Below are 23,181 nucleotides of genomic sequence, written 5' to 3'. Positions count from 1 at the left end.
TCCTGGGCTCAAGTGATCCTCCTCCGCCTTGGCCTCCCAAAATGCTGGGATTACACTCCTGGCCTGCATTGCCACATCTAAACCTTGACAAGTTCAGCTCTTAAGTTTTCTGGGAACTTGAAGTTACTTCTCATCTGTTCCTTCCTTCCCCTGGAAGAGCAGTTCTTTCAGAAATCCTGAGGTTCCTTCAGAAGCCTCAGAGTTTCTGAAGGAACTGATCTGTTCTTTACTACCCCCGGTGGAATTTATGGGGGGCTAGCCATAGAGGAGGAAGTCCCCACCCTACTGATGCTCAGTCCTGGACCTATACAGAAGTCACTCCCACTACCCCATGAGTAACAGATCCCCAGGGACTCGGGTCCTCACCAGAAGTCAAGGCTTCTGTCTTTTCTTCTTCTTGGGAATCCTTTCCAACCCAGACAAAGACCTGGAGGCGAGATGAGACATGAAAGGTACATGAGGGGTGCCGACCAAATTTATGACTAGAAGAAGACTGGGCAGGGGCCACGTGTCAGACCAGACAAAGCCGTCTCCTCACTAACAAAGCCCATGAACTAACACTGGCGGATTTGGAACAGAGGTTGAACACTGGCAACCCACAAACACATTTTGTTTGCTCACCCACCACCTCGTGCTGGCCAACAATGTCTTTTTAAACCATCGATGACATAAAAATCTGTATTTCCAACTTCTCTTAAAAAATGGAAGGATCTAGCAGCCTGAGCCTTCCAACCTCACTTGAGTCAAGCTGTGTAGGAGCCGCTCCTTTGAGATGGGCAGCTGTAGTTTGCCTCAGACCCCACTGCTCCTTCACATCTCCCCAGCCCAGTCGGCTTCACTCGCTAACGTTGCCAACCAGGTGCCGTCAGCCATTGAGTTTGAGATGCTTCTCTAAAGGACCACGAGTTAGCTCTTCAACAGCTTTCACTCATTCAACAAATGGGTAGCCAAACACATTCTCACTCATTTATTCACCCAGCAAACATGCACTGAGAGTCTGCGATGTGCCAGTCTGTGTGCACCTCGGCCACAGTGGGCCTAAGGCTTGGAGTAAAAATAACTCGGCACCACTGGCCACCATTTTGAGCCTTGTTACAAGTTCTATCACATGTTATTGAGCTGATTTTTAGGTATCATCTATTTTTATGCATATCTAAAATATTATTTCAGAGAGCACCTATCATTGATAAAATAGCATTAGACAATAAAATATCAGACTTGGTTTCTCTTATTTTTTTTTTAAGATGGCGTCTCACTCTGTCACCCAGGCTGGAGTGCAGTGGCGTGATCTCAGCTCTTTGCAACCTCCGCCTCCTGGGTTCAAGCAATTCTTCTGCCTCAACCTCCCAACTAGCTGGGCTTACAGGCACCCACTACCAAGGCTGGCTAATATTTTGTGTGTATTTTTATTTTTTTATTTTTTTTATTTTGTGTGTGTGTGTGTGTGTATTTTTAGTAGAGACAGGGTTTCACCATGTTGGCCAGGCTGGTCTTGAACTCCTGACCTCAAGTGATCTGCCCACTTTGGCCTCCCAAAGTGCTGGGTTTACAAGCTTGAGCCATTGTGCCTGGCTCTCTCTTATTTATAAATGTGTTCCCAACTAAAGTGGAAGCCCCTCGAAGGCAGGCGTTCTGTTTTGCTCATCACAGGATTCTCAGCACTCAGCATTTCACCTGGAAGACAGCGGTGCTGACGGAATGCCTAACAGATGATCACACAGATTAAGTAGCCAATGGCTCAATCAATGACAACTGCTGAAGGGCTCAAGCTGCAACCATTTTTGGTCTTGATCTTCCAACCGGGGATTCCAAGAAGCAGCACTGTAGGTAGTGGAGAGTCTATGCCTTCATGGCTAGCCATTCCATAACTCTGAAGACTCTGGGAGAAGCCACCTTGATGGGAAGAGTGACTGACCTGACACCCCTGTGAGAATGTAAGCCCTCTGAGGGCAGGGAAATGTCTACTTTATTCATTACTCCATCCCTAGCATCTCCAACACAAAGCACCTGGCACAAAGCAGTGCCCGATTCATATTGGTTGAGTGAGTGGATTGCACTGTCCCCTGCCAAGTCCTGCATAATGGCCTTCTCCAGATTAAATGGAGACAGAACCCAGAGGCCTCAAAATAGAAGCAGGAGCCCTCTCAAGCCTCCAGGTGATACTGGACAGTACATGCCTGCAAACGAGATGCTGCTAAGTTCAACTTCCTTCATCAACAGATTTAAAGGAAGAGTTTATGCTCCTGTAAGGCCTGGGAGAGAATGATGTTGCCTTTATATGGTATTTTGCAGCTTTCAAGGCGAGTGTACCCGCAAGGGAGGTACTGCCATTCCCAGTTTACAGATGAGGAAACAGGCTCAGAAAGAGGAAGGGACCTCCAGTAGCCTAGGGACTTGTCCGGCAACACCTGGCACTGCCTCTTTTAAGTCCTTTTAGCAACTGATCATAGAACTGGATTCTGGTTTCTCTCACTCCCTTGGGCACAGAGAGCCTTCACCTGTCCTTCACCCACCTGGTCCCAGGTGTCCAGAAGCATGACGTCATCCGTGGCCAGGTCTTCCTGCATGAGCTCACCAGGAACTTCTTCGATCTGGGAAGGAACGAAAGAACATCAGTGGGACATCTTCCCTCCCCTGGGTGGGCTTCCTCTATCTGCCCCCTGAGGGAATGGCCCAGCTGGCTGCAGCTGGCAGAGGGCCCCTTCCTCTGTGCCATGCCGTCAGAACTGTTTCTCCTGCCCCTGCTGCCAGCCAGTCCCCTGGAACCCGCCTCCTGAGGGGAAAACAGAGGTGTGACCTCCACAAGGCTCACCACAAAACGTCCAATCTTGTTGGAGCAGGCAAAGAGACGAGGAGGATGGGCGTCCATCTTCTTGTCCTTCAGCCGTGGGGACGTGCGGTAGGCAGCCTTCCCGCCCAGGGCCTCCCAGAAGCTGTCTGTCAGGGGAGGCCACGCCAGTTGCCGAGTGATGCCATCACCCTTCTCTCCCATCTCATCAGACCCTGGGCCCAGCCCTGCCCAAGCCCAACCAACTGCTCTCCCTCCCTTTCCCCCGCCATCCTAAATCCCAAGGGGCCCGGAGGGAAGAGGCCTGAGGGAATTGACAGGTGATGAAATAGAGGCCCAGAGAGGGCAGACTTGGCAGTTGTCACACAGCCAGGACTACTATTGGCTTGAGGCTGACGACAGCATTGCAGGATGGGGATCATTAGCTCTACTCAGCTAATGAGGCGATTGTGGCTCAGAGAGGTTAAGCAACTCACTCAAGGTCACATGGATAGTAAGTGTTAAGACCAGGATGCAAATCTGGTCTGACTTTAATGCCTGTATTCTTTCCACTATACCTGCTCTGTCCATGTGTAGCCGTGTACATTTAAAATCATTAAAATTAAATTCAGCTACAAGCTCAGTTCTTCATTCCCACTAATTCCCACTGGCTGCATTTCAAATGCTCAACGGCCACATGTGACTGGTGGCTGCCAAATTGAACCCAGCAGATACAAGACATGTCCATGTGCATAGACGGTTCTGCTGGAGAGAGCTGCTTTAGACCAAGTCACTCCTCCACTTCTATTAAGCATCAGGCAGTTGGGAATGGGCTTGAAATAACAGTAGAAAGACTGCCTGCTGGCAGAAGGAGGAGCTTGCCGACCCACAATCTGGACACAGAGCAGGCTGGTGGCATCTCCGTCCATGGAGATTCCAGAGAAGCAGAGACCACTGTCCCGCCGACGCTATCAGCCCTGCCTACCGCCTTTCAAGGCTTCCTAGCAAGGGACTGCCTCCTTCCACAGCCCCACTGCCCCTCCCCACACTGGGCTTTCCTTCCTTTAACTCCTGGAGACCTCTTTCTTTCTGACCATAGCCCTCATTTTAACCCAACTGCTTTTATTTAACATACCTTAGGGGAGAGGCCCTGGGGAGGGGGGAGGATTTAGAGCCCCTATGCAGAAGGAAAGGAGGGAGACGTGACAGCTGCATGCCGGCTCCTACCTGGCTCGCTGCCTTCTGTCACCTGCACAGGTTGAGCCCGCAGCACCCTGAGCAGCTCCCGGGCCCCCGTCTTCTCCGCCTCGCTGGCTCCTGTACCCACCCACAGGTATGCTGCTGAGGGGGTTTTCAGGACAAAGGCATCGTTGGAGTTCAGTGCCCCAGCCTTAGGCATTACCTGGGAGGGTAGAGCTTGGTTAATCAGGAACCAAAAAGCCCTCAGCCCCCTCCTCATAGCCTGGCCAACCCTGCAGCAGGACGAGCTCTCAGGTGGGGACTTGGAGGAACACAGCCCATCAGAGCTAAGGGCACAGACTTTGGACCCTGATGGCCTTGGTTGACTCCCATGAGTCACTAATGCACTGTGACTAGCCAAGATGATTCCAGAATTCAGGGCTGCATTAACAGAAGTTGAGCACCCAGAACAAAGAAGGTGAGAGTCCCATTCCCCTCTAGGCTGCCCAGACCATCTTGGGAATCATGTCCAGATCTGTGCCTTCCTCCTGAAAGGGATAGTAGCCAACTGGAATGCAATCAGGAATGGCATCCTGATTGCACAGAATGGTAGGTAGTGAGCTGTCCACTATGCAAAGTGTGCAAGGGACACGGGACATCCTTGAAACAGGGGGAAGTCTAAGACAGATCACCCCGTGGCTAGGGCAGGAAGGTACACAAAGCTGCTTCTTACCTCCTCTCCCACCCCACCCCATCCTGTGCCTGGACATCTGCCCATTGAGCCTGGGAGGTTTCAGGGAGGCCAATCCCTTCTGTGGTCCAGGACCTGGGAATTACCTCGACAGCCCGGGTGGCTCCAGCACTGTTGGCGCGGACTTGGAAGAGGCGGGTGCTGGCAGGGGCTGTCTGCCCGCCCTCCCGGGAGGTGCCACCCTTATAGATGATCATGGGCTTCCCACCAAACAGGCTCATGAGGTGGGCGGGCTCCTTGCCTTGGACCACACGGCTCTGGCAGAGAGACAGGAGAGTGAGTCAGGGACCTTGGAGGCAGGGCTCAGTCCTTCTATGTCACACAGGGCCCACCCCTCCAGATGAAGCCATCATGCTTGTGTCTGTGTGTGGCAGGGAGTGTGACCCTACAACACACCGGCCCGGACACAAAATTCCAGGAAGGGTGGAGAACACTATTGCCTGCGGTCCCCAGGGCGCTGCTGCTGTGGCAGCTCTCCGTCTCCACGAGGATGTGCCTTGCTGACCCTCAGTCTGGTCCAAGAACCAGGAGGGCCCATGTTTGCAAATATTCCCTTAAATAGAAGCACAGGGATTGCTGGTGGACATTCTTCCAGAATGGTGACGTCAGGCCTGGGCAATGACTGCCAGTGGAGTGGTAAGAACAGAACATTCCAGACCTGGAAAATGCCCTCTTGCACAGCCAGTGCACCCCAGATGCAGGCAGCAGTCAGGGGCTGGGAGGTGGGAGTGAGGCGGGGAAGATGTACATCCTCACAAGTGCTACCCACGCCCCGCCACGTGTGCCACCTTACCGCGGCCCCGACCAACTACGTCCAGAAGAAAACCACACGTGCGTGTCAGGTATATGGCAGTTGCTTCCCACCGTGACCCAACTCCACCCTGACGGTGAGAACTTGGGCACGTATCTCAACCTCTTGGGTTCCTCCTCTGTAAAATGCAGCCAAGGATGCTACTCCCAAGGCCATCGTGAGGATGCACTGAGCTACGATGGTTATCATCTCATTTAGTGCTCAGCACCCAGACTATCTTAGTCAAAGGGCAGGCATGAAGCCCCGACCCTAATCTAGAGCCCTGCGTACCCACGGGTAGGGTGGAGGAAGCGCAACTGTCGTCTGCTTCCCCCACATCTCCACGAACCAGCTCTGCTGCCCTCCAGCACTCCCGGCTGGCCAGAGTGACTTTTTTTAACCAGAAATCCCCACACCGTAGATTTATTGTTCAGCAACTTCCGGTTATTCTGAGCGTCAAGGTCAACGTCGTCACCGTGGCCTCTGGTGGTCTGGGTCCTCTGAGCACCTGTCCAGCCTCAAATCATGGCACTTTCCCTTCCATTTAACACCCAGTGCCCGCACCCACTCCAGGGCCTTTGCCTATGTGCCACCCTTTAGCTGGAATGTGCTTTCCTTCACTCTGCCTGGCCAGCTCCTACACATGCATGAGGCCGCCACTGAACACTTCCCTCTTGAGACAGGAGTGGGCTTTTCTAATCCAACAGGATCCCGCCTGGAATTTATGTCTTTATACTTAACACATGTGTATAAGGGAGGAACTTATTATATGCCAGGCATGGCTCTAAATGTTTTATAAATGTTAACTCTTAATCCTCACAGCAATCCTGTGGGATGGTACTGTCATTACCCCTATTTTGAGGACACAGAGGCACAGAGGGGCTAAGTGACTTGCCCAAAGTTGCCCAGAGGTAAGGACAGGATTCAAACCCAAGCATGCTGGCTCCACATCCGTGCTCAGCCATGTTGCCTCTCCCACGTGTGTCTCCCCAAGGTCTTATCACTTTCAGTCACTGCATCTGTTATAGCCATTAGTGTACATGTGTGTGGAATGTCTACTACCACCCAGGACAGCAAAGCACATTAGGGCAGGGCTGTGTCCGCGTGTCCATGGCTACAGATGCAGTGTGGAACACATCCAAGCCCTAAATAAATATCTGTACCATGAATGGATAGATGGATGGATGAATGGATGGATGGATGGATGGACAGATAAACGAACAGATGGTTGAGAGTCAGACAGATGAGTAACAGATAGACAAGGCTCAGGCTACAGCCCAGAGAGCTGGTGGGCTGGGCTCACCTGGACAGGGGTACCTCCCAGCTCCTCATCCAGCTGAGCAGTCAGAATGGCAGATGCAGCAACTTCATCCTGTGTAGACTGGGCGCCCTGCCTGGAAGGGGAAGTGAGATTCAGCACCAAGGTGCACACAGAGCCCTGAGTCTCTCCCTTGCCCTGAGTCTGAGAAACCTACAAATCTCCCCATTACCGGTAATGAAACAGACAGAGAGAGCAGGGAACTCTCTCAGAGCAATGAGAGCCAGGAAGCACACCAACACTTCCACTCTCAGCCAAGCACCTTGCCTGCTTCCAGAGATCTGAGTGCAATGCATGAATTTCCTTATCCTAAATGTGACCCACAGGAGACTGGCTGGGTCATCCCATGCTGAACAGCCACAGAGAAGGTGCTCTGAGACTCAAATCTGAGATGCAGGAAAGTGACCAGGACATTTCTCTGGGTGGAAAAGCACGTCACAGAACAGCAAGTATCACGTGAGCTTATTTATGGGAAAAGACGTCAACGATTAAGCCTCCCGTGAACACATGCAGAGAGGTCTGCACAGATGTTTACCAGAAGGTCCACGGTGATTGCCCTTAGAGGGAAGATTTAGGGGGGTTTTGCCTTTCTATCCCACCTCTTTGCATATTGTCTACGTTTTCCATAGCCAACATATGTCATCACATAAGCAAACAAAATCTGACATATCAATGTGCTGATGCAGCTAATTTTTTTAAAAGTCTTCACACAAATTTTGTACCAGGTATTTTGAAAGGTCTGGGGTTGTCAAATTGAGAGTCATTCTACAAAGTAACTGACTGGTACTCTTCAAAAGTGTCAAGGTCAAGGTTATGAAAAAAAAGGAAAGACACAGAAACTGCCATAGATTCAGAGACTTCAGAGACATGATGAGTAAATGCCATGTGGGATCCTGGGTTAGATCCTAGATCAGAAAAAGAACAGTAGTAGGGGCTGGGTGTGATGGCTCACGCCTATAATCCGAGCACTTTGGAAGGCTGAGGCAGGTGGATCATTTGAGATCAGGAGTTTGAGACCAGCCTGGCCAACATGGTGAAACCCCACCCCTACTAAAAATACAAAAATTAGCTGGGCATGGTGGCGGGCACCTGTAATCCCAGCTACTGGGGAGGCTGAGGCAGGAGAATTGCTTGAACCTGGGAGGTAGGGGTTGCAGTAAGCCAAGATCACGCCACTGCACTCCAGCCTAGGTGACAGAGTGAGACTCTGTCACCAAAAAGAAAAAAAAAAAGAACAGTAATGGGAAAACTGGGGAAACCTAAGTAAATCCTATAGATTAGTAACCAGTACGTGTCAATGTTCGTTTTCTGGCTTTGTTAATTGTGCAATGGTTATGTAAGGGGACTGCTCTGCCGGGTAACGGATACACGAGAAATGTCTGTACTACTTTTGCAAGTTTTCAGCAAGTCTAAAATTATTTCAAAATAAGAAGTTTAAAGAAAAAAGAAATCTGGCCGGGCGCAGTAATTCATGCCTGTAATCCCAACACTTTGGGAGGCTGAGACAGGCAGATCACTTGAGGAGTTTGAGACCAGCCTGAGCAGCATGGCAAAACCCCATCCATATTAAAGTACAAAAAGTAGCCAGGCATGGTAGCGAGTAGTGGCAAGTAGCCCCAGCAACTTGGGAGGCTGAGGGATAAGAATCGCTTAAGTCCCAGAGGTGGAGGCTGCAGTGAGCAGAGATTGTACCACTGCACTCCAGCCTGGGCAACAGAATGAGACCCTGTTTCAAAAAAAAAAAGAAGAAGAAGAAGAAATCCAACAGTCAATAATCAGACAAAAATTTCAGACTGTATAGTATGAGAAATACAAATTAAAAATACACTACAGCAACTCAGGAGGCTGAGGAGAATTGCCTGAACCTAGGAGGCGGAGGTTGCAGTGAGCCGAGATCGCGCCATTGCACTCCAGCCTGGGTAACAAGATCGAAACTCTGTCTCAAAAAAAAAAAAACACTAAGACACCATTTTGTAAACTGTAAGGTTGACAAACACCCAAAAGTCTGACCACACAATCCACAGGTGTGACTGTAGGGAACCAGGGGCTCTCACAGGTTGCTTGGTGGGAATGTAAAATGCTACAAATACTATCAAGGGAAATTGGAGCTATCAATCAAAATGACAAGTGCAGTTACTCTTCGACCCAGCAATCCCACTTCTGGGAAATTACTCTAGAGACATGTTCAAAATGATGTTTGCTTAAGGTTACTAATCACAGCAATGCTTGTAATAGAAAAAGACTGGAATCAACCCAAGTACGCATCATCAAGGAATTTGTTAAATAAACTATAGTACAGCCACCCAAAGACTGTTATGCAATTATAAAAAAGAATGAAAAGGTCTCTCTTTTTTTTTTTTTTTTTTTGAGACAAAGTCTCCCCCTTGTACACCAGGCTGGAGTGCAATGGCATGATCTCGGCTCACTGCAACCTCCACCTCCTGGGTTCAAGCGATTCTTCTGCCTCAGCATCCTGAATAGCTGGGATTACAGGCACCCACCACCACACCCGGCTAATTTTTGTATTTTTAGTAGAGATGGGGTTTCACCATATTGGCTAGGCTGGCTGGTCTCAAACTCCTGACCTCAGGTGATCTGTCCACCTTGGCCTCCCAAAGTGCTGGGATTCTAGGCATGAGCCACCACACCTGGCCAAGAATGAGGAAGCTCTCTATGTACTGACATGATTGATCTCCAGGAAGAATGGAGTCAGAAAAGTAAGGTGCAGGGCAATATACAAAGTATGCTATCTTTTGTGTAAGGAAGGGAGAGACCAGGCTATACATTATTTGTATATTTTTTTTCATGAAGAATTACTGGAAGGATTAGAGCGAGAGATTAAAGCAGTTAGTGGGGTCTGGAGAATGGGGTAGAGAGGGACAGGGGTGGGAATAAGATTTCTCAATAAATACCTTTATATTCTGTTTTGATTTCTGAACCATGTAAATGTAGTCTCTGTTTTAAAGTAATTCTTGGGCTGGGTGTGGCAGCTCATGACTGTAATCCCAGCACTTTGGGAGGCTGAGGCGGGTGGATCTGAGGTCAGGAGTTTGAGACCAGCCTGACCAACATGGTGAAATCCAGTCTTTCCTAAAAATACAAAAAATTAGCCAGGCGTGGTGGCATGCACCTGTAATCCCAGCTACTAGGGAGGCTGAGGCAGGAGAATCGCTTGAACTCAGGAGGCAGAGGTTGCAGTGAGCTGAGATCGTGCCATTGCATTCCAGCCTGGGCAATAAGAGTGAAACTCCAGGCCAGGTGCGGTGGCTCACGCCTGTAATCCTAGCACTTTGGGAGGCCAAGGTGGGTGGATCACCTGAGGTCAGGAGTTCAAGACCAGCCTGGCCATCATGGTGAAACCCCAAATTTAAAAAAAAAAGTGAAACTCCATCTCAAAATAAATAAATACATAGTAATAAAATAATTTAAAAATAATTTTTGCTTGAAAAATATGTGTGGGAGGATAATCCCTAGCGTGTCCAGTACTTGGCATGGACTTGTGGGAAATGTTCTGTTTGTTTCTTCACATTCACTATATCTCCTACAATAGATGTATAATCATTTGGTAAGAGGAGTTTAAAAGTTGTCTGGAGAAATAAGCAAATGGTGTTACCCTATGAATGAGAGCCTCTCCCAGCAGAGAGTGGCAGTCCCACCTCAGGCCCTGTTCAGAGCCCAGCCAGGGCCCCCCACAACACACACCGAGGGCCCCAGAACCTCACCAGTTGTAGATTATCTGCCCCTGGCGGCCACCATGGCGGTAGTTGTACAGAATGATGTAGCTGTCGCCTCCATAGAACTGTCCATATGTGGTAGGGTCCACGGGCACTTTGTCGGAGCCTTCAATTCTCCAGATCTGTCGGAGCAAAGCTGGGGTCAGATGCTGTGCAGCACCCCTACCCGCCAGCTCAGGCCGGCCGGGAAACCGCAGCGTGGCAGGTTGTGGTTAGACCATGGGATGAACTTCGGGCTCAGACTGGAGTTAAATAGTTTACCCAACTCACAGAGCCACTAGGAGGCAGGGCTGGGACTCTTCGTCGGGATTCCTGTCCAGGACCCTCACACCATGCTCTGCCCTAGCCCGTCTGTCCCTCACTGAGGATCATCAAGACAGCTCCAAAGGAACATAGCACAGTGAGAGGAGGAGCCAGACACAGACCCCAGATCAGACGCCACCCACTTCCGGGCCATGAGATTTCAGAAAACTGGTTTAACCACTCTTGGCCTCAGTTTTCCCATTTGAAAAATGGGGATAATCATAGTACCTACCTCAAAGTATTGTGAGGCCTAAATGGGTTTATTCATGGAAGTCTAGCACAGGGCCTGGCATGAGGGGACAGCTCTGTAGGTGGCAGTTGCTCTTATTACATTAATTATTATTATTGTCTTACTAATACTATCATTATCTCTATCATTATTGAGATGCCTGGATTCTTTATTATTTTTCTTTCTTTACTTTTTTTTTTTTTTTTTTTTGAGAAGAGGTTTCACTCTTGTGGCCCAGGCTAGAGTGCAATGGCACGATCTCTGTTCACTGCCAAACCGAGCCACCGGTTTGGCCTGCCAGGATTATATGGGTCACCTGCAGGGCCATCATGAGGCGACCTCAGCGTGACCCCTGCTGGCAGGTCTCTGCAGTGCTCCGGTGACACCGCTTTTCCCAAGTGGTCATGAGGCCCGGCAGCGCCACCTGGTGGAGCTATGGAGACAGAGTCGTCCAAGTCCCGGGAAACAATCCCAGAATCTCTGGATATTAAACATTCTTGAAGGTGATGGAGTGGGATGAAACCCAATTTTACAAGTGAGAAAGTGATTATGCAACTCGCCCAAGGTCTCACAGGCAGGCTGCCAGGGCTCTTAACACACCGCCCTACCCGGAGTATTTTCACTGCATTCTCCCCATCCACTGAAGCAATGAATGAATGCTAATAACAATAATAAATACAAATGAGCACTTTTACTATTCCTATCATTAAGAATGGAATCACGTTTGCCTGAAGCGGATTCTACCTCCTAAACACCTCTCAACCCCATACCCCACTTCCCCTGATCTCCATTGTAACCCTTAGTCTTAAGCTCATCATCTTCTCCCCCCTAAACTATTAGAACAAGCTCCTCATAAGCTCTCTAACTTCATCTTCCTGCCTCCAGCCCATTTTCTTAGTTTTCTTTTCTTTTTTTTTTGTAATTGATTTTTTTCTTCTAATGATATCCTGGAATCATATTCCAACTGATTTTCACGGTGAGTTTCTAAAGCACATGGCCAAGTGCAGTGGCTCACACCTTTAATTCCAACATTTTGGGGGACCAAGGCAGGATTGCTTGAGCCCAAGAGTTTGAAACTAGCCTGGGCAACATAGCAAGACACTGTCTCTAAAAAAAAAAAAAAAAGATAAAGCATAGATCTGAGTCTGTTACATTTCTGATTTAATAAAAGGAAAAACCCCTCACTAGCACCCACTGGTTAGAAAATCAAGTCCATACCCTTGAAATTGGCATTCAAGGCCCCTCCCTGGGGATGCCATCAGCACTAGCCCCCCGGGACAGCTGCCTCCTCCCTGAACATAGTGAGTCCCGCCTGGAATGCCCACCACTCTGCACTCTTCCCTTCCGGCAGCAAAGCCCTACTCCTACTGAGACCCCACCCAAGGGTCCCCATCTCCGTGCAGGCTGCTCTGACCAACCACCCCCACTGTCATTCCTGTGTCCCCACAATCCCCTGTGCTCCCTCCCATCTTCCACTGATCACACACGTCTGTGGCTGTGGTCAGCTCCCCTCGGATCAGGCATTCCTCAGGGCAGGGTGGGGCCAAGACACTTGGCCCAGGGTCTGATCTGATACCCAGTAGGTGCTCAGGGTGCATTGGCTGTAAAAACTAAGTAACACCAAAGAATCTCAACTACCAAAATTGCACGAGCCTCAGAGAGAAACCTCCTCAGGGAAGCAAGAGGCAGTGCATGGGGAAAGTGAGGGAGGGGCCTGGACACCCCCACCCCACCCCCCAAAGGTACCTGTTTCTGGCCGGTGCCATCGTCATCCATGCCGTGCTGGGCAGCCATGGCAGTGGAGGTGTGCAGGGTGGCAGCGTCGAAGGGCACCCGCTCCACGTTGGCGATGTGGCTGGAAAGGTAGGATAAGCCCAGGCCGTCTGTCTGGTCTGGGTCCCGCCAGTTCTTGAAGAACTGCTTGAACAGTGGGGTCTCACCACCCTCGGGAAGCACGGAGACCTGGGGAAAAGGGGAGGAGCAGGGTGTGGCTGGGCCGCCCAGCAGGGGTTGCCAGGGGAGCCCCAGATACCCCATCCACACTGAGGGTGGGACACCCACCCTACTTTGGCCCACTCCCTCCAAACAGGAGCCACCCCTTCCCATCCTACCTGGCCTCCAAGACTCACCTGAGTCTGCTTGGGGTAGTCCATCTTGGTGATGAAGTCAGAGGCTGTTTTGAGGGCAGCCTTCCTCTCCTCTGAGTTTGCCTGCTTGCCTGTTGGCAGCCAGAGGGAGGGATAGAGGGTTAGGGGTGATGGATGCACCAGGATCCTGCTGCATCCTAACCTCCAATGGTCCAGGAGAAGGAGCAGCCAAACTTCCCTCCCTACTCGTCTTAGACTGTGGACAGCCAAGACCGGAGACCCCCAGGAGCTGACCACTCACTAGAGCTCCTGGAGTCCAGCCTGGGTGCTGGGTGATGACACCAATCACAACACTATTGTGGTCCATTTACTGAGCATGTATTTTGTACTTAGAACTATACATAGATGATTTAATCTACAAAACAGTCTTAAGTGATTTTAAAAAAAAAAAAGTTATCTTGTTTGAATATCTATAAGGAAACTAGGGTCTTAGAGAGATTAAATTACTTGACCTAGGTCACTAAGTGGGTGAGAAGCTGCCACCCTGAGGACCTTCCCATGCCAAGTCAGCTCCTGGCCAGACAGTGCTGGCTCTCAGTCCCCAGCCTTTTCACTGCCAAGGCCAAGGTGCAGATCAGCTGGCCCAGAGCCTAAGCGGCCTGAGAGTAATCATTATAATAGTCTCTCTCTCTCTTTCTCCCCACTCTCTCCCTCTCTCTGTCCTCATACCACCTCCCTCTCCTCTGTCCTCTTCCCCAGGATGAGCCTTAGTGAATCAGGGGAGGATACTGATGGGTCCTCTCAGAACATCTCAGGGCCTCTAAGAAACATCTGGGCCGACATTTTCCAAGAGAATCCCCACAGGATATTATCCAAAGAGTTTGTGAACTTCTAGCATAGCATTTCTCAACCCAGATCATCTTTATGAAAAGCCCCCCTGCCCTATAAATGAGCAAGTTAAAAGTCCTACAATAAACAAACTTGTTGAACATTTTAAAATCCATCGTTGCCCACAAACTTACTGGACCATACAGTTAGACTTTTTCTGCCTAATTTCTACATGATGCCAATTAACCTCTCAGAGAACTGACATTATAATCCACTTGGGAAACACCCATTTTAGCCCAGATCAGGAATCTGAGGCCCAGAAAGGGTAAGTAACGTGCCTAAGATCACACAGTAGGTCAACTGCAAAACCAAGGCATCAGCCCAAGACTTCTGATTTCCATTGCACCAGGTGCCTCTACCACACTCCACGCTCCCCAAGAGCGGAGATCCTGGGAGCTGCAGGATATCCCACCCGAGGTACTACAGGCCAGTTGGGACCCTTCCACTGTCCCCAGTACCTTTCCAGACAAAGATCTTCCCATCCTTCCCATGGTCCAAGATGAAGCAGTCCTCTGACCTCAGGGCCCCCTGGGCAAAAGGGTTCTCATCAGCTACGAGGGAGACGGACATGGTGCCTGCACCGTTGGAGACCTGAGAGACGAAGCAGAGGGAAGCAGCACGTGAGTGTCTGTGGCTGCCCAGCCCTGGGACTTCCACTGTCTTGCCCCACCCGCCGCCCCAAATGGCACTGCAGAGGAACACCTGGGCTTTATCTTGCACACATTTAGACTTTCTCTTTCCTTTTCTCCTTTGCCAGAACCACATCTGCTGACCTACCTTCAAGGGTAACACAAACTGCACATGGGAAGGGAGGGTCGGATAAAATGCAGGAAGATTTAGGGAAGTGGGTGCACAGTTGGCTGAAAATGTATTCTACTTCATCATTTAAAAAAAGAGAAGAGGCCGGGGGCAGCGGTGCACACCTTTGATCCCTGCACTTTGGGAGGCTAAGGTGGCGGGATGGCTCGAGCCCAGGAGCTCGAGACCATTCTGAGCAATATGGCAAGATCCCATCTCTACAAAAAATACAAACAGCAGCCAGGCGTGGTGGCGCTTGCCTGTGGTCCCAGCTACTTGGGAGGCTGAAGTGGGAGGATCGCCTGAGCCTGGGAGGCCGAGGCTGCAGTGAACTATGACTGAGCCACTGCACTCCAACCTGGGTAACAGAGCCAGACTCTGTCTCGAAAATAAATTCGTAAATAGAAGAAAAGAAAAATGAAAGTAAAAAGAGCTAAATGCAATCTTGTATTCTGGATTGGAACCTAGAATGAAACACTGAGGAAATCCGATAAAGTCTATAGTGTAGTTAATAGTATTGAAGCAATGTTAATTTCCTCGTTTTGACAGATGTACCTGGTTAGGCTAAGATGCTAAGGAGGAGCTGAGTGAATGGTATATGGGAACTCTTTGGACTATCTTTACAATTTTTCTGTAAACTTAAAAATTATTCTAAAATAAAAAGTTCATTCAAGTTCAAAAAAAAGTATGTCTTACAAGATAAAATCCAAAGATTGAAATATCCAGTTGGCAAGGCTCTGGGTAAACAGACTCAAGATCCCTGGTGAGAGTTGTTCCACATTAACTGAGTACTTACTACTCTGTGCCAGTCACTGTTCTAAGCAATTTCTATAACTCACATAATTATAGAACCCATTTAATGCTTACATATAATAGTTCTGTTACCATCCCCATCTCATTCGCAAGGAAACCAAGGCACAGAGTGGTTAAGTAACTTGCACAGCTAGAAAGTAACAGACCTGGAATTCAAACACAGGCAGTCTGACTCCAGAACCGGTATTTTCTTTTTCTTTTTTTTTTTTTTCTTGAGATGGAGTCTCACTCTTGTCACCCAGACTGGAGTGCAGTGGCACGCTCTTGGCTCACTGCAACCTCCGCCTCCCATTTCTAGCGATTCTCCTGCCTTAGCCTCCTAAGTAGATGAGATTACAGGTGCCCGCCACCGTGTCTGGCTAACATGTTGTATTTTTAGTAGAGACAGGGTTTCACCATGTTGGCCAGGCTAGTCTTGAACTCCTAACCTCAGGTAATCTGCCCACCTCAGCCTCTCAAAGTACTAGGATTACAGGCGTGAGCCACCATGCCCAGCCCAGAACCAGTATTTTCAACCACTGACTCATTCTTCAGTCTGCGACCAGCAGCGCCTTGTCTAGGAACTTGCCCTAGTGCTATGCTGTACTTAGCACACCAAGAGGGATTGTCTGCAATTGGAGAAGGTAGGAACATCCTAATGTTCATCAATTAGGATTTCCTTACATGCTTACATTCATAAAATAGAATACTATACAGCTATTATAAAGGGTCAAGTTGAGATTTATTATAGAAAGATATTCCTGAACATGTTGAGTGCAAAAAAAAAAAAAAAAAGACAACAGAACAGCACGAAGAGTTGGGATCCAGTTATATAAAACAGAAATGGCCGGGCACGGCGGCTCATGCCTGTAATCCCAGCATTTTGGGAAGCTGAGGCGGGTGGATCACGTGAGACCAGGAGTTCGAGACCAGCCTGGGCTATATGGCGAAATCTTGACTTTACAAAAAAATACAAAAGTTAGCTGGGCATGGTGGCACACATCTGCAGTCCCAGCTACTCAGGAGGTTGAGGCGAGAGAGATCGCTTGAGCCCGCTGGGCAGAGTGAGCTGTGATTGCGCCCCACTTCACTGCAGCCTGGGTGACAGAGCAAGACTCTGTCTCACAATAAAACAATAAAATATGTAAAATTAATCAGGCACAGAAAGCTGTGGTTGGACAAAGATGTGCTCTCTGGTGAGGAAGAGAGGCTGATTTTTTAACTGGATATTGTCATTTTTGTAATTAAAACACATTTTAAAAATAATACTGTTTTTTTAAACTAGTAAAATTACATGGACTTTTATTTTCTTTTTATATTTTTGAGTACTCTTTTAAACAATGAACACGTATTACTTCATAATCAGAAAACAATAATGCAGTAGTGTTTCTTGGCAGTGGTGGTAATCCACATCCTGATTTCGTTGCTGTTTTACTGAAAATGCTTGAGGCACAACATGAGCCTCCACTCAGTTGTGAAAATCACAAGGAAGAAATTATAAATGAAGTCATTAACCATAACCCACACCCCCAACCTTCCTACATACACACTATTTCTGTAATGTTTCCCCAAGTATTTTATAAGCTATTTTCCCATCCGTTTTCTCTGTGGACTGCCAGAAATTCTGCAAAGTCGACCATTCTGCTGTCCTTCCCACTTTACAGACTAGGAAACGGAGATTCAGAGAGACCCTATGTACGAGCATGACACAGATGTGTCCAGAGTTGATCGTATGCTCTTATTCTTAGTGCAGAAAAGTGAAGGAAGTACACGAGCATCCACTGGAGACATGAGAAAGCCAAGGCCCCCTCCAAAGGGGCGCTTTGCTCAAGATCCCACAGCAGTGGAGTGGGGCAGACCAGCTCTTCCACCTCCCCGTCCTAATCCCACGCCCAGGCAGACAGTGTGTCTGGTGCTCACCTTGTAGAGCTTGGCCAGCTTGCGGTTGGCGGCATCCTCCTTGGCTGTGTCCTCCGTACCTGCGGGCAGAGCCGGCTTGGGGCCCAGCACCTGTAGGAGATGGAGAGATGGAGAGGAAGGGTGGCTGTGAAGAAGGAGTGGGGCTCCTGAGATAGCTCCCAGGCAGGCAGGGACCACACAGGCATCCACTGTGACCCTCTCCGTGGGGTCTGATCTCCTCCAGAGGCATCCTGCGTCGGCTCACATGTACAGATCCGTTCATCAGAGGTCCCGTCCACCTAGTCTCCCAGACTCAGACACTCCAGGAGAACACCCCTGCTCCTCTGCCTCGAGAGAGCCCTTCAGATATTTCATCTACCGGCTAATTGTGGTAACTACAGCTACTGAACACCTTCTGCCACCTGCCTTTAAAGATCTCACTGTGGCCAGGTGCAGTGGCTCACGCCTGTAATCCTAGCACTTTGGCAGGCTGAGGTGGGTGGATCACCGGAGGTCAGGAGTTCAAGACCAGCCTGGCCATCATGGTGAAACCTCATCTTGAAACAAATAAATAAATAAAAAAAAAAAAGATCTCACTGCATCTTCGCACCCAGGCCCAGAGGCACAGTTTATCACTCTTACCTTACAGAAGAGGAATCTGGGGTCCAGAGAGATGAAGTCACCTACCCACACAGCTATTAGGTGGCTAAGCCAGAATCTGAACCTCCATCCCTGTGGCTTCAGAGCCTATTTCACTTCCACTGTACCCCCCAAGCTGAGGTCCCTACCCTTAATAATAATCACCCTTCTGCTCACTCCAAAAACTGGAATTGGATGCCCCCAGGGAAGCAGGAACCAAGTGGCATGGAGTAGAGTTCATGGTCTCCTCCTTTTCCTGGTGAATCTTGCCTCTATTGATATATCCTCAAAACACAGTTGCTGGCAATCCCATCATGTGACTAAATGGGCCAAAAACTACCAGGAATAGTCAGAAGAGGAAAGAAGGGATTGGGGCTCAGGGGTATCTTTCTGACCTTGTTCTAGCACCAAGCTGGCCCTCAGGGGATGCTAAGAAACCATCCTCCTTAGCTCCTGCAGAGGACGGGGCTCTCCCTGCTGGAGAATGTGGCTCATACTCTCAGCCCAGGCTTGAGTTCCAGTCCCACCCCTTAGGGGAGTCTTGGAGTTGCGCAGGGAACTGATCTCCCTGCGCTCCCTAAAGTGATCAGGTTTGATGGAAAAACAGCCTCAAAAGCAAGGCGGGGCCAGCATGGTGACTGACGCCTGTAATCCCAGCATTTTGGGAGGCTGAGGTAGGTGGATGGCTGGAGCCCAGGAGTTGGAGACCAGCCTGGGCAACATGGCCAGACCTCATCCCTACAAAAAATTCAAAAATTAGCCTTGCACGGTCCCTCGATTGTGATCCTAGCTACTCGGGAGGCTGAGGCAGGGGGATCACTTGAGCCCAGGAGGTTAAGACTGTAGTGAGCTATGATGGCGCCCCTGTGCTCCAGCCCAGGCAACAGTGAGTGAGACCCTATCTCAAAAACCAAAAAATAAAAATAATAAACTATTTTAAAAATAAAAAGGCAGTGTAGAACAAAAGTTATCTTTTCCTCAAATTCACCTCAAATTGCCTACTGCAGAAGAAGGTCATGAGCAGCCTGTCCCCATGCCCACCCCACGCGCACCCCACAGGTACCTGGAGCATCGCCTCGGGCTCGGCGCCCTCCTCAGACACGTGCACTCGGGCCCGGCCACTCCGCTCGTTGTCCCGGATGCCCTTGGACACCTGTGTGGCCTTCAGTCTTTCAAACCGGTTGCTGTTGGAACCGCACCACTGGTGGATGTCCTGGAAGACGCAGACCCAGGAAGTCAGTGCCCCGCCTTCCTACAAGCCCCGCCCAGTGACAGTGCTGTGGGAGAGCTTGCGCGGCGCAGGCGCACCTTGTTCTGCACGTGCCCAGGTGAAGGCTGGCAGAGTCTGCACACGTGCAGTATTCACGTGCAATTAAGTGTGATCCGCACACACCACGGAATGGGAGTGCATGTCTGAGGATATGAATTTTTTTCACAGGTACAACTACATCTAGAATGTGTACTAAGATGTTTGCCTGTTGAAGGGAATATAAATTGGTACACCCATTTTGGAAAACCATTTGGCCACAGCCACTAAAGCTGAATATACCTATCTTCTACGGCCCCGCAATCCTACCTCTAGGAATATACCTGACAGAAGTGCATTCCTACGTCCACCAAGACTTGTGCAAGAATGTTCAGAGCAGCACTGCCTGGAATAGCCCAAACCAGAAGCCAGCCCAAGTACCTGCCTTCGACATAAAGGATATACAAATTGTGGTACACCCACAGAACTGAATCTTCCACAGCAAGGAGAATGAACAATCTATAACTAAATGCAACAGTACAGACGCATCTCAGAGATGCAATGTGGAACAAAAGATGTCAGGCATGAAAGAGCAAGGTTCCGTGTCTGCAAAGTTCAGAATCAGCAAAACTCATCTGTGCTGTCAAGAAAGTTCAGGATGATGGCTGCCCTGGGGGGTGAAGGCAATGAAAGCGGACAACAGGGGCCTTCTGGGGGCTGGGGAGACTCTGCTTCATGATCTGTGTTATGTGGTGTGTTTGCCTTGTGTAATCCATCAAGCTGTACACTCAGGATTCACACACTCTTCTGTGAGCCTAGGATGCTTTAAGAAAAAGCTTACAGTAAATCAGGGCGTGCTCAGGTTTGCACAGACATTAGCCACAGGTGTATATGCATATGAGCTTTAGGGTAGAGTGGCCATGTTTGTTTGCAGGTCTGTGTTCACAGGGATTTGTGAGGCAAGTGTGTACAAAGCATCACACATCTGTAAGGTGGGCCTGGGTAAGGGCATCCCACACACATTGTCATAGATCATGTGCATGTGCAACTGCATGCATGGCATACACATGCGGGACCTTAACATACCCATGTACCCATGTGTGGGCATTCATTATGGTGAACCTCTGCACACCTGCTGGGCAGGAGCCTATAGTGTTTGTTCATGACCGTTATGCATTTATAAGCATGTAAAAAAGGACACAACATGTCCATATAAGCAGATGTCAGGAAGTGTATATGTCAATCAAAGCCCAAGTACAGACTACATCCATGGTGTGTACCAGAGTTCTGGGCTTGAGTCCACATTTGTGGGAGTCTTTGCATACACACGTATCTGTACATGGGTCTCTCCGACTCTTGCACAATGCTGGTCCCTGTGGTTTGCGCATTTGTGTCTATGCATTTGTTCACGGGATTTACCCAAGTCCCTAGATTCAGGCCTGGCCAGGCCAAGAGCACCTCAGTGGCTCCTGGGAAAGGGGAAAACAGGACTCACGTTGCCCAGGTCCAGGATGAAGCAGTCACCATTGTTGAAGCTGTCCCAGGACACAGGCACCTCAGTGGCACGGACCACACGCCGCCCCTTGACCTGGAAGAGTCTCTGCACTACCACCTCGTTGGGTACCACGTGCTTGAATCCTGATGCCACACCTCCTTTCTGCGGGGCCAAAGAGACAGCATTAGCCCAGCGGAGAGGGCCCAGGGAAGCAGATATGGGAGAAGGGGATAGAATTGAGGTGAAGGAAATTCTGGCCTGAGGACCAGAGGCTTTCCAGCAACAGTGATTCTCACTTAACACAGGACTTTCACACCGATTATCTTGTTTGAGACTGGAACATTCTTATGTCTATTGCAGAGAAGGAAACTAAGGTTCAAGAAAGGAATAAAATTTGCCCAAGGCCACACAGATAAGAAGTGAGTGATTCCCTACCCACTGCATCTTTCTGCCACCCCTTTGAATCCCATACTCCACTAACAAGGACACCGGTAGACACTTCCCCAGATCAAAAAACTGCATCAATTCCTTTCTCAAAACCAGCATTTTCCAAAGGCACACTAGTTCCCTAAGAAAATAGTTCCATGGTCGAATAAGCATAGGGAATGCTCCTCACTCACCCTCCCTGACTGTTACACAATGCACATGTGCATAACAAAGGCTCTGCCAAATCCCATGGTGAACACAGCACTTCCCTGCCTTATTGAATCAAGAACTACTTGTCTTTATTTCTTTCCCTCTTTCTTTCCCTTTTTTCTTTCTTTCCTTTCCTTCCTTCTTTTCTCTCTTTCTCTTTTTCTTTCTCTCCTTCCTTCCACTCTCTTTCTTTCTTTCAACAGGGCCTCACTCTGTCCCAGGCTGGGTATGAGCGCAGCTCACTGTAACCTCAAACTCCTGGACTTGAATGATCCTCCCATCTCAGCCTCTCGAGTGGCTAGGACTACAGGCATGAGCCACTGTGCCCAGCTTATTTTATTTTATTTTATTTTATTTTACACACGGGTCTCACTATGCTCCTTAAGCTGGTCATTAACTCCTGACCTCAAGCGATCCTTGGGTGCTGGGATTACAAGAGTGAGTCACTGAACCCAGCCCAAGAACCCCTTTTCTCCACCATACCCTGCCTCCAGCTTGAGTATTCTGCAAAAGCCACTTTGAGAGGTGCTAATCCAAATCTTTCTCATCCTTCAAGGCTCTCTGGGAAGTCTTCCTGGATTGTTCCAGCCCACACCACCCTTCTCCTTCCCTCTAGGTACCACAGAAACTCCCACCCTGCCGTGCCTTCACAGCAGCTGTGCGTAAGGGACAGGTATCCTGCCACAACAGTGCTGGATGGCTTTGGGTAAGTCACTTGCCCTTTCTGAGCCTCAGGCCTCTCCTTTCTGAAGTGGAGACAAAAGCTCCTGCTTCCTGACCCTCTGACATCATTACTGCACCCCAGAGCAGGGTGTTCGGGAGAGCCTCCCTGCTGCAGTCACAAACGCCCTCACTCAGGAGCAAGCCAAGGAAAGTCGGCTGGGCTTCCCTGTGAACAGTCCCCAGCTCCATGCCCCGGAGTTCTCAAACCAGAGTTGGAAAGGTCCCTCTAGAGCACCCCACTTTACCCATGGCAAACTGAAGCCCAGAGAAGTGAAGTTACTTACTCAAGGGCGCTCAGCAAGCGTGTGGCCAAGCCAAGGCTGGAAACCTTGTTTCCTCCTCCCAACTGGGTGCTTGTCTCCCTGCTCCACACATGGGGGTGGAAGCAGAGGGATTCCACTCAGGCCAGCAGGCAGCCGCCCCATCTAGGGCCCCTCAGTTCACTGTGCTAAGTCTAATTCTAGCCACGCACACTCGAGGAGGGCAAGCGGCAAAAGGAGTCCATCTATACTGGGTCCTGTTGTGTCTTCTCGCAGTGAGCAATATCCATGTTTGTGACATGATGATGCCCACTGTGCCGGGCATTCTTCACGCATTGCCTGCAAGGGAGGTGTCACTGCCCCATCACACAGATGAGGACAATGGAGCCCACAGGTGAGGGGACTTGCCCAAATTCTTACAGATGGTAGGTGGTAGATCTAGAATTCAAACCCAGGCATGTCTGAATCTGTAAGATCCACATTCTTCTCTCAATATCAAGTTTTCTTTTTTTTTTTTTTTTTTTTTTTTGAGACAGAGTCTTGCTCTGTCACCCAGGCTGGAGTGAAGTGATGTAATCTCAGTTCACTGCAGCCTCCGCCTCCGGGGTTCCAGCGATTCTTGTGCCTCAGCCTCCCAAGTAGCTGCG

General features: G+C 49.4%; 1 protein-coding gene across 8 annotated transcripts in view; it reads right to left on the bottom strand.

Moving 5' to 3' along the window:
- The window catches only part of GSN (gelsolin), a 66,688-nt gene that overhangs the window by 1,019 nt on the left and 42,488 nt on the right, over window positions 1-23,181 (bottom strand). For all 8 annotated transcript variants that reach the window (XM_039474705.2, XM_039474706.2, XM_039474707.2 and 5 more), the window contains 13 exons: window positions 20,916-21,077; window positions 19,238-19,387; window positions 17,557-17,646; window positions 14,505-14,637; window positions 13,201-13,289; window positions 12,818-13,033; window positions 10,528-10,661; window positions 6,791-6,881; window positions 4,784-4,954; window positions 3,995-4,169; window positions 2,813-2,937; window positions 2,514-2,591; window positions 367-427 (listed from right to left, as the gene is read on the bottom strand). In XM_039474705.2, coding sequence (XP_039330639.1) covers window positions 367-427; window positions 2,514-2,591; window positions 2,813-2,937; window positions 3,995-4,169; window positions 4,784-4,954; window positions 6,791-6,881; window positions 10,528-10,661; window positions 12,818-13,033; window positions 13,201-13,289; window positions 14,505-14,637; window positions 17,557-17,646; window positions 19,238-19,387; window positions 20,916-21,077 — 1,675 coding nt within the window. The remainder of the gene's footprint in view (window positions 1-366; window positions 428-2,513; window positions 2,592-2,812; window positions 2,938-3,994; window positions 4,170-4,783; window positions 4,955-6,790; window positions 6,882-10,527; window positions 10,662-12,817; window positions 13,034-13,200; window positions 13,290-14,504; window positions 14,638-17,556; window positions 17,647-19,237; window positions 19,388-20,915; window positions 21,078-23,181) is intronic.

The sequence above is a fragment of the Saimiri boliviensis genome, chromosome 2, assembly GCF_048565385.1.
Source record: "Saimiri boliviensis isolate mSaiBol1 chromosome 2, mSaiBol1.pri, whole genome shotgun sequence".
Taxonomy (NCBI): domain Eukaryota; kingdom Metazoa; phylum Chordata; class Mammalia; order Primates; family Cebidae; genus Saimiri; species Saimiri boliviensis.
This window is presented reverse-complemented; position numbering and strand designations above follow the sequence as displayed.